Genomic DNA, 10,885 nt, shown 5'->3' on the forward strand with positions numbered 1-10,885 from the left:
ACTGGAACCAGGACAAGGTTATAAGCTCATTAAAGTAGAATTCTTTGATTTTTATCACTGTAGCCTCAGAGATGGCCACAATTTTACATTTCTGAATGTTGCAATTAAATACACAATAACTGTGCTACTTAAATATGTACTTGCAATCTTTTTTAAGTTAAGGATGGTTAAAGACTATTCATGAATAAGTTTAATGAATGTATTTTTTGTTTATTAGCAAATGAAATTAATATAAACTTCTCTTTAAATAATGATAAATTCAAAAATATTATTTCATCAATATTATTACTGTTGTCTTAAATATCTTGTGACTGAAAGCTTTATAAAGCTTTGTTGAGCTACTACTGACCCAATACACATGCACTGGGTTGGTTAAGAAAATAGCACTGAGCCGCCAGCAATAAGCCCTTGGAATGAAATACCACTGTAAAACCAATCAGCAATGGTCCAATGGTTCATTTATCCATTTATCCAAGTCCCCGCTTTTAGGAGTTTCTTTGCCAGCAAATTATTTCCCCCAAACAATGGAGCAACGATAACTTCATGCTACAATATGTAACTGGTGATCAAAGGCGCTGAAGAGCAAGACGCTAAGCAGCAGACTCAAGCAAACAGATGTGCACAGCGTACACACACAGAAAAGCAGGCAGTTGTCGTACGGCATAGTCCACAGAGTCACACGGGTGTGGCCAGATGGGCAATGGGTCTTAAAATACGCCCGTCCAGGCAGGCAACATGATGCTTGTATCCCTTTCCAGAACACAGGTGATGGTGTGCAGCTGGGAATTGTGGAAATGGGGACGTGTGGTTGAGGTTGCTGCCCACTGCCAAAGGAGGCTCATCCCTCTGCTCTCTCTGTCTTACTCTCTCTCTCTCTCTCTCTCTCTCTATCTGTCTCTCCTCTGTCTGTTACCGACAGCCGCAGCCCTCCACCACCATGTCCTGGTAGTTCTTGAGGACCACGCGGTCGTGCTGGTCCAGGTAGAGCATGGCGATGGGGCTGAGGGCAGTGGGCACGCAGCAGGCCCTGGGAATGGCGCTGTTGACTGAATTGACCAGCGTCTGCACCATGGCGTGGCTGGAGGAGTTCAGGTGGTCGGCCAGGGGGAAGCGGCACTCGCCCAGGCAGAAGAAGGCGTGGTAGCCGCTGGGCGCCACGATCCACTTGTTCCAGCCCACGTCGTTGAAGTCCACGTACAGCGGGTGACGCCGGCAGCGGGCCCGCGAGAGCCGCTTCAGCTTCGCCGCCCGGCCTCCGTTCCGCTTGACCCGCCGGTCCCGTTCCACACCCCTGCTCCTGTGCCTCTCTCTCCCCCTCCCGCTCTTCCCACCTCTCCTTCTCTTCCTCTGCACCCCCGCCAAGAGCCACTTCTCTGGGTGCACAGCAGGGGGCGCCAAAGGTTGCCCGCGTCCATCGTGGCTGTACGTCACCAGCAGGGGTCTCTCTTGAGCCCAGCTTGGTTCGCTTTGTCCCGAGGACCTACGCACCCTGAGGTGCTCCCCCATCTGCCCAGCCTTAAGGGGCTTAGGGGACAGATTCTTGTTCATGGGGGACACCTTAAGCATGAAACCCAGGTGACTGGGCTGCCTCCTGACCCTGTCAAACAGGTCTGGGTGGAGGCTGAAACTCTCCCAGGCCTCTGGGGACCCACCCTTCTGCACGAGGGGGCGGGACTCTAACAGCATGGCCCCCGTTTCCCAGGAGTTCCCGTAAACATAGAGCTCAACCCTGTGGGCGGCAGAGCCGCTCCCAGCCACACCCCGCAGGAGGCGGAGTTCTGCAGAGGTGATGTGTTCATCGAAGGGTATGGAGGAGACATTGAAGGAGATATTAAAGTGGTCTGCATCCTCTGCAATGCTTTGCAGCTGGAAGCAGGGGTCCTCAGAATCTGGAAGATGAAAAAAACAAGAAACTCTCAAACACCAATTTTTGTACGATTATACCCTGGTAAACACAGAGAGATTAGAAGGTACAGTATAAAGAAGTGTCATTGTGCATTGTGAAAGTGGTCCAGAGGGTAGCTGGACTAAAATTGCATGCACAGGTCATTTATAAAGAGTAATGAAGTCATTAATGTACATCTCCATCTACATATACACATGCTATTTTTAAGTAATACATTAGTACCAAAATCTTGTTTGTGAACCTTTTAGAATACTTGCAGTTAGAGTGCTAACCAAACATGGTACATTATGTTAATGAGTGGATTGGACTAGCCCTATTATTAATAGACATTGCATGCACAGAATGCAGAGATAAATTAGGCAGCCACATGTGTATAATGAGTGACATAAGGCCCATAACTTCTCAGACAGAGTGTGTGGCTGCTTCCAGCACTGTAAATACAGACGGAATCTTAGAGACACATAAACCTCCTCGCCCATAAAACATACATTTGGAACACTGCCGGCAGCGAATTTCGCATCGTATGTTTAACTAGCAATTATCTGACCGCTTCCAACAAATTGCCATCATTACATCCTTGCCAGGTTTGTGTGTGTGTGTGTGTGTATGTGTGTGCGCGTGTGTCTGAGAGCCGTTGGCTTGCATCCTGCTATCACATATCATCCTCATTTGGTTGCTGTCATATTGTGCAGTGAGAACATCCTGGGTAATATGTGTTCTGTCCCTCTCTGTCCCGCCTTTACTGCAGAGTAGGTGTAGGGTAGGATGGGAAGAGATAAAAAAGGAGGAGAATTGAAACTATAGTCATTGGGTGGTGGGTTACAAAGGTAATTCTTTCATATTTAAGCAATGTCTCAGGTGAGCCAGATCCACCTCCCTTTAACTGGGGGCAGGGGCTAGCACCAGAAGGGCCATGTTGCCAGTTACCAGCCCAGTCAGAAATTGTTGCCATGGGGCTGAACTTCTTGGTGCATCCAGGTGAAAGTTTAGGAGGGCTCAGCCCACCTGGGACCCCTTCCGGGCCTGTCTCGGTGGCTGAGTCACGAGTATCCTGTTTATCATCCCGTAGGTGGAACTGAAACAGCACGACTCTCTTTGGACTGATGAGTGGGCATCTGCTTGGTCTTACCCTGGTGGTGGAAGCTGCGCACCGTGTTGGCCCCCTGGATGTGGTGCGTGGGGTAGCTGAAGTCAGGGTTTTGCAGCAGGTGGTACTGCTGGGACTGGAAGCGGTACAGGTCCAGCAGGTACTGGGGAATGGGCGTCCCGGGTCGAGGGGCAGGGCGGGACTGCAGCCCCAGGCGGGTAAGCAGGGCGTTCTGGATGGACTGGGCCAGGCCGGGCTCGAGCTGGGATGGCGGGAAGGCGGTCGGGTTGACAGAACCGCCCTGGTGACCCGACAGCGCTTGAGGTAGCAGCAGGACCATCAGGACCAGAAGGTTAGCAAGTAACATTATGGAGCTGGTGGAGAACAGACAGACAGACATGCTGTTCAGTCACTGAACTTCTCTGGGTTTGTAAAAAGTGGCATTAGCAAAAAACATGTCTGGAGGAAAAAACTGTCTGTAAAGCCCAGTGGTAATACATTGTGGTCTGATGGCCAAGTGAAAGAGATTGTTGTGCCCAGCAGAGAGAAACACAAACAAACCATGCAGAGTCCAGGAAAGACTATGGATGTAGAAGTCTTCATTTCTCTCTTTCACCCTCTCTACCTGTTCTGTCATATTGTACTGTGGTCAGTGGTGTCTTCTACAATGTTCCTGCTAGTGCCACAATCTGGGTGATTGCTCATCTTGGTGTGATTTTTGTCATATTGCTTGGCCTGTTTTATCCTACAAAGGCAGAAATCCTTCAGTAGCCTTGCATACCAATCTATGGACTGCTTCCTAAATTGTGTGGGCTAATCGAATCTTGGATGGGAAATGCATTGTGACAATTGCAGCTATGCTAAACAAAAGGTCACAGGAGGACTATGGTTTGGAAGATATATGAGTCTTGGATCCAAGGTCAGGTCAGGCCATGATTAGGAGGGAGGGAAGTAATCTACGACATAGATGTCGGATCTCTTTTACTGAAAAACTAAATCAATCAACTAATCAACTAACAAACTCATTTCAGCTTCCTTTTTCATTGCTTATCTGAGAATGTATCTTGTTTTAGTCAAGTTTATCTTACCTCTGAGCAGGTTGTTATGTTGTTTTAGTCATGCTTATGTGATCTCTGATAAGGTGGTTACTTTCTTATAGTCACGCTCTCTGAGCAGCTGGTTATCTTGTTTTTGTCATGCTCTCTGAGGAGCAATTTTTCTCATGTATTCAAGAGATGGAGGTGTGTGTGTGTGTGCGTGCGTGTGTATGTGTGTGTGTGTGTGTGCGTGTGTGTGTGTGTGTGTGTGTGTGTGTTCGGCTGCAGTGATGAAGCCGATGGGTTTGCCAACAGAAGCAGATGCCTGCATTTCTATTTTCCATCCATGATCCACTCCTGATAGTGCTGCAGAACAATAGTGCAGTTATTTCTTATACAGCGCTCCTAACAAAGTACATGTCGGGGATCACTTCAAAGAGGGAATTTTATGCAAGGAATGTTCATTAGAGCAGATATTGTAAAGGGTTAGGGTTAGCCTTAACTGCAATGAAAGGCGCTTTTGCAACAGAAATCACACGATGTGACAGAAGTAGAAGCAACAAAGAGATGTTTTGATGGGACTCAATACAGCTCTATATTTTAAGTATAATTTGTATGATGAATGAGGAGAAAATTAATGAGAAAAAAAAGAAATACTGAGAAAAACCCTCTAAGATTCACTAACAAGATCAGCTCTGAGCATACCCACCTTCTTTGTTTTGATTTATATTAGAAATGATCTGATTTTAAAAGAAATGAAGCTGAAACACACATTCACAGCTTTATTGGTTATATTGTGTGCTGAAGCTGGAGCCACAGGTTCCACTGCACCATCCCTGAATAACAGGTTCCAGGCGGGCAGATAACATGTTGTAGCTATGTTAGGATGCAGCTACAATGCCAGAGACACAGCATTATGTAGATAGGTTTCAAGAACACTCTGACTCTGAATTACACATTACATTATTTTCTTAGAAAATACCACCATCCAGATCAATTCACACACCATCCATTGATACAGCTGGATAATCACTAAAGACACTTAGTTTAAGAATGTTTATCAAGGGCACAACAGCAATGCCCCACCTGGGAATCAAAACCGCAGCAGTTTAGTTACAAACCCTGCTCCTTACCACTACCCCACAAAACAGTAAATTACAATGCCCTGCAAGACAGCGGTGTCATTGCGACTAGATCTACACTTGAGATAATTAGCAGAGAAAATGGGCTGTGACTAACTCTGCTGCTACACCCATCCAGCCAGATTAAGTGTGGCTGCCCTCCCCACCTGAACCAATCCAAGTGGGAGCAATCAGAGGTGGGTTTCCCGGCATCTCCTGCCGCTTCCGCTCGTAAACTAGATTAAGCCCCCAGCCTGGGAACAGCTTTATTGAAGGGGGGGACACACAGAGGACATCCCCGCCCAGATCTGTCTCCGTGCCCTTATCAATCCATGCACCTTCTCTCACCAGGAAAAAAAGAAAGAAAGGAACTCAATTTGGCTGCTTTAGACGCTATTTTCTCTCTCTCCCCCGCCCTCCTTCATCCTGCCCGTCATCCATCTGCGCCCCTGTCACCACTCCGATTGCCGATTCCCGTGACGTTCTTGCCATCTCTCCCCCGGGGGACAATCAAGAGCTGCATCCTGCTTCATTAGATTCAGGGCGACCCGCGTGTCCCGACCCGGGCTGCTGGAGGTGACGCCGATCGGTCGGCCCCTATCAATAACTCTGAGCTGTCGCTCTAATCAAGCGAAGAGTCGGGGGAAGGTCCCGCCAGCGCGCGTGGGACGGTCAGCGGCGGGACGGGCGTGGCGCCATTGTGGGGCCATGCAGCGTGTTTGTCTCTCGGAGCGGTCGCTGGGGTCCTCGGACCGAAGCGCAGCCCTCTCCATATGGCTGGAAACTTCCTCTTTATTTCCCCGCCTGAAATAAATGGTGTTTTTGCGGAAAGTGTGGCGAAGCTGCCGGGGGGTCAGAGGGCGGGAGCGTCGCTCCGCCTGCGTGATTTATCCCCCGCCTCCGTCTTCTGTAGAATATGCTCCCTTCACTTTCACTTCCTGTTGTTCTTCCCATGTTCTTTCCCAGATTTCTTCTTTCTCCCTCTTTCTCTGGCTCTCGTGTTTTAGTTAACTTTATCTTCTCTGGCTGGCTCTTGTCTCTCCAGTCCTGAAACTCTGTGCTCTATGCAGCACAGACAACAATCTGCACAAATGTTTGATTGTGTAACTGTACATATATTTCATTAGTTCTCCATTTCTTTCAACTGTATGTGAAACCCTAGAGTCTACATGGATATCTGTTGCTGAGAACAATTAACTGTTGCACCTCTCATTGCCCACACTATTGCTAATTCTAGAAATTCATATAATCATTCATCTGTAAATCTAGTCATTCATCTGTAAATTAAATTTCATTTCATATAGGGTCTCAATTAATAGGACTCCACAGAGCACCTTTTTAAAGTCTACAATAGTTAAGTTTACATTTACATTTACATTTACATTTATTCATTTAGCAGACGCTTTTATCCAAAGCGACTTACATAGGTCACAGTTCAGAGGTATAAGTTAGGAGGCAATCTGTCGGTTGAATATTGCAGTTACAGTTACAGTTAAATACCATTTGTGTGGAACAGGCTCGGATTCTGACAAGTTAAGAGGAAAGCCACAGACTGTCTGAAATGCACCATGCATTTTCCAGCAGACGTCAGATGAAATCATTAGAATAAGAAAACAGGTAGTCCGAAATGAAGTTTTACCATGGAGTATTAGCACCAGGCTGTAATTTTTCCCAGCTGGGGTGATTAAAAAGTTAATGGCTGGGGCAGGCCAGACTGCCTTTTCTCACAGATCTTTATGTTAATTGCAGAGCTCTTTAAAACAAACTTCTCACCCCCTCCACATTAGCGGTGCAAACCGCAAACACAGCATAGCACATGGGCTTTCTCTCACATACCTCCACATACGCTCAAACCACAACTGCGCTGTGCATACAAACACACTCTTGCACACACACACACACACACACACACACAGATACACACACACACACACATGCGCACACACACACACACACACACACACACACACACACACACAGATACACACACACACACACACACACACACACACACACACACATGCGCACACATACACACACACACACACACACAGATACACACACACATATAAACGTGAGGCTGTGTCCAGGACAAGCATGGGGATCTCTGTGAAGGTTCCGCAGAGACGGTGTTAGGAATCCCCCAGAGAGGATGCACCAGACGTTGCCACAGAAACACTCATGGAACTACAGCTGCTTCCCTGCAGCTCACGCCACACTCAGAGTCAAAATAAGGTCAGCTCTCATCCTGGCGCTACACCGGACATCCTCATTCACACTTACACAGCGGGAACACTGCCTTCATTTAAATGCTTTCTACCAAACATTTTTTCCCATTTTTTTAAAATCACATTGTATCCCTGCTCCCTGCTTGTTTTTTGAGATGCAGGTATTCCTAACAGTGCTCTGTTGTAATGGTTATTTAAAAATGTCAAAATATCAGGCAAGATTGTAAAACAGGACATATGACGTAAAACACGTAACAATTACCATCCCAAGTTTACCACAGCAGTTAGCTGCCATCAGCTTTCCAACAGTTATCCTCATCTTTAATGCAGTGACTGTCAACATCCCATGTGTCCTGACATTTAAAGCTTCTGCTGTGTAAAGTAAGGCAGCAGAGGGCATGTTAATCCCAGGGGGACTGATGGTTGACCCAGCGCAGCTCTGGTGGCGGGACAGAGCCGAGGCCTGCGAGCGTGGGGGTTACTCACGTCAAGGTGGAGCGGGAGACGTGCAGAGTCCATGGTGTGTCCTTGTGCTCCAGCGTAGCGAACGGACGCTCGTCCCTCTTTCCTGAGGCTGCTGTGTGTGCACTGTAGACAGCCCCCCCCCCTTTCTTTCTCTCTTACTCTCCTTCTCTTTCTCAGGTCAGAGTCTGTCTTCCCCAGGAACGGTGGTACGTTGTGTTGGGTGGCACTCCTTCCTCATCTCTCGCGCTGTCGCCCTGCTCCGCGAAGCCCTCTCACCTCCTCATCCTGTTTGTCGGCCTGGCTCGCAGCTTGTAAAACCCGGCGGTTTCCCTGCTGGTCTCAGTCCCCTGGCTCGCTCATCTTCAGCTGCGCCTGGCCTGAGATGAAAAACAAAGGCTGGTCTGAGACAAAAAAATCAGGTAAAGAAGTTTCTCTAACTGGCAAAACTCTTGCTCACTCACTCCTTCTACCTCCTTTCCTTTCTTTTTGTCTCTCTTTTCCTCTCTTTTTCTCTCCTCCCCCCTCTTCCCCTCTCTCTCTCTCTCTATTTCTCTCCTACGGTGCTAGAGATCCAGCTGGTAAACTCAGTTTAACTGTAATTGACTTTCCTGTCTGTTTGGATCCTCCCTGATTATGATGTCACTGAGTGACCCCCCCCCCTGCCCCCACCTCCCATACACTCACAGAAGTTGCAGCGTGAGACCACATCAGTATTCTGTACAGCAGAAGAGCAAGGTGCAGTTGTCCTTCCAGTAACATCTGCCAGTTCCACATGCATCCGGTGAGACTGTGAGAAAGTCTCTCGATCCACGCTTTTTTCAGTCAGATTAGATTGCATCTGGAGAATTGCTCTCTCTCTCCCTCCCCCCCCCCCCCCCCCCCCCTACCGCCCTGTCTCTCTCCACCACCCCCAGGGGAATTAATGATCCCAGTGCAGTCTACACTGTCACCCCACCCAGTCCTTTGTGAGACGGTGTTCTCTGTGTTGTGATTGTGTGTCATTGAAAGCTCTAGGATGAGCAACAGGTGTTGCACAGCCATCCAACCTGAATCCACTGCGTTGCTTTGTTTCCTAGAAATCCTTTGGTAAGACATATTCTTATAACACGTGGTATTCCCAGACAGTCTCCTATATAAGTGCTACCCCATGGCCGTACCACCCTGAACACGCCCTGTCTCATCTGATCTTGTGCGTGTTCAGGGTGGTACACAATTGGGCCACATCATTCAATCAATCAGACTTTATTTATTAAAGCAGATCTTTACAATTGAAATTGTCACAACACATGGAGCATTACAGTACATTTTCCAGGGGGAATCCAAAAACATGAAAACCCAGTGCCACTTATAAAAACTGGGAAATTATTCCCTGACCCCAGGGAAAGGTCATTAAGAGACTCCTGGAAACAGTGGTAGTATTAACATCGGAACAGCGTGAAAAAGGCTGGTGGAATTTTGTAGAACTTGCCCCTTTCACACTGGTCTTTCTGCTCCATACCACATTTAAAACAAGCTGTGCCACAAGTGATAAACGCCAGAGAGTGGCTAAAATAACAAGAGAAATAAACCCGATATTCAGTCATCTTGCATCTGTTGTTTTATATTTGCTGTTGGTTCAGGTACCAAGGGCACAGAAGAGACGCAGTTACTGCTGAACAGTTAAAACTTCAGATAAAGTGTGGCAAACAAGTTGTTGTTTTCTATGAGGGAACAAGGAGCAGCATTAGATGACCACAGACCTGCTCTGTGGTGCCTTCCTGCAGATCGTTCGCTGGGGCCGTTTCCTACACGCAGCATTTGTGACCTGAAAAAAGAGTGGAAACGTGGCTGGAGGTAGACAGGCCCTATCAGACCATGGTTGGGAGCTTCCCCTTGGTGCTGCCCAGACACTCAGACATAAACAAATGTTTTAAACAAATGTTTTTGCTAGGCGGTTCATGACCATTGGCAGGGCAACTTTCTATTGCTGACTAACTCAGTGAGAGATGGACCCATGGGTGCTGCTCATTCTTGATCTGCTCCAAACACGACCAGTTGCGTTTCCTGTAAAAGCTGATGACATTCACTGTGCCATTTCTTGGTCTTCAAGAAATCGAGCACCCATATTAATGGATACTTTTTTTCAATTCAGAAGAACCCTCCCAGCACCACAAGGCGAAATACTTGAAACCTGAGCTTGGATGGCAAGCATGTTTGTAGTATAAATTTACAGAGATCTCACTCACAATGCTGAGTAGTGTCCATGATTGCTCAAAATACAAGGCGGAAATTTACCAACAATAGTGAAAAAGAGAGAAGCCAATGTTGACCCCATTATGTTACCCGGTTTTTGGGAAAACTGTGGCCTTTATTCACAGTGACCACCCAGGTCCATACCAGTCTGAACTGCGAGTGCTACTGTAGGCATTCTGGCGTCAGCCTCAGCGGGGAAGCTCCAGATGTTCAGTACCTACACATTTTCCAGCCTCTGGAAAAAGCCGTCTCGCGTAACAGTCAAAGAACATCGCCCGTCTGATGGGAGCCGAAGGCTTTTTTTTTTTTGGTTTAACAAATGTCCTCTTGGTCTTTACCAGCCGTCACTCTGAGGTCTCTCTCCGCCTTTACATTTAATATCCCACACTCCATCACTCATCGTCTTACATGTAAATACAAATTCCTGTGACTGGGAGGAGCGGTTCAACCATAAGCATTTTCCACACTGCAGCCTGATCTTTATTTGTGATTCTCAAATGGTGTGTGAACTAGCGGTGGTTTACGAGCTCCAGTCAAGTGGCCTGCATGGAGGGAGCACAATAATGGAAATGATTTTTTAAAAAAAGAGAAAAGTTAATGTAAATACATCAGAGTGGGATGTCTCTGTTTGTGTGGGAAAATACCCAGACTCTCCAGAATTAGTATGTTTAACCAAACTGTGTCACATTTACTTGATGCATGGTCATAGGAAAGAAACAGAGGTATGTGGAGGTTGTGTGTGTGTGTGTGTGTGTGTGCATGTGTGTGGGTGTGTGTTTGAGGGGGAGAATTCAATTATATTAAAGGTC

General features: G+C 47.2%; 1 protein-coding gene across 3 annotated transcripts; it reads right to left on the reverse strand.

Annotated features, from left to right (window-relative positions):
- Positions 1–301: 301 nt before the first annotated feature.
- On the reverse strand, positions 302–8,608 carry LOC118774921 (bone morphogenetic protein 2-like). Of its 3 annotated transcripts, none has more exons than XM_036524523.1 (4): positions 8,529–8,608; positions 7,866–8,221; positions 3,036–3,367; positions 302–1,889 (listed from the first exon to the last, which is right to left on the reverse strand). In XM_036524523.1, the coding sequence occupies exons 3-4, from the start codon at positions 3,358–3,360 to the stop codon at positions 910–912; spliced, it is 1,305 nt and encodes a 434-aa protein (XP_036380416.1). In that variant the 5' UTR covers positions 3,361–3,367; positions 7,866–8,221; positions 8,529–8,608; the 3' UTR covers positions 302–909. The 3 variants fall into 3 exon arrangements, with proteins under 3 accessions (XP_036380416.1, XP_036380417.1, XP_036380415.1); XM_036524524.1 differs by lacking the exon at positions 8,529–8,608 and adding an exon at positions 8,315–8,344; XM_036524522.1 differs by lacking the exon at positions 8,529–8,608 and having other exon boundaries at positions 7,866–8,339.
- Positions 8,609–10,885: the final 2,277 nt, after the last annotated feature.

Source organism: Megalops cyprinoides, chromosome 3 (genome assembly GCF_013368585.1).
Source record: "Megalops cyprinoides isolate fMegCyp1 chromosome 3, fMegCyp1.pri, whole genome shotgun sequence".
NCBI classification, from domain to species: Eukaryota; Metazoa; Chordata; class Actinopteri; order Elopiformes; family Megalopidae; genus Megalops; species Megalops cyprinoides.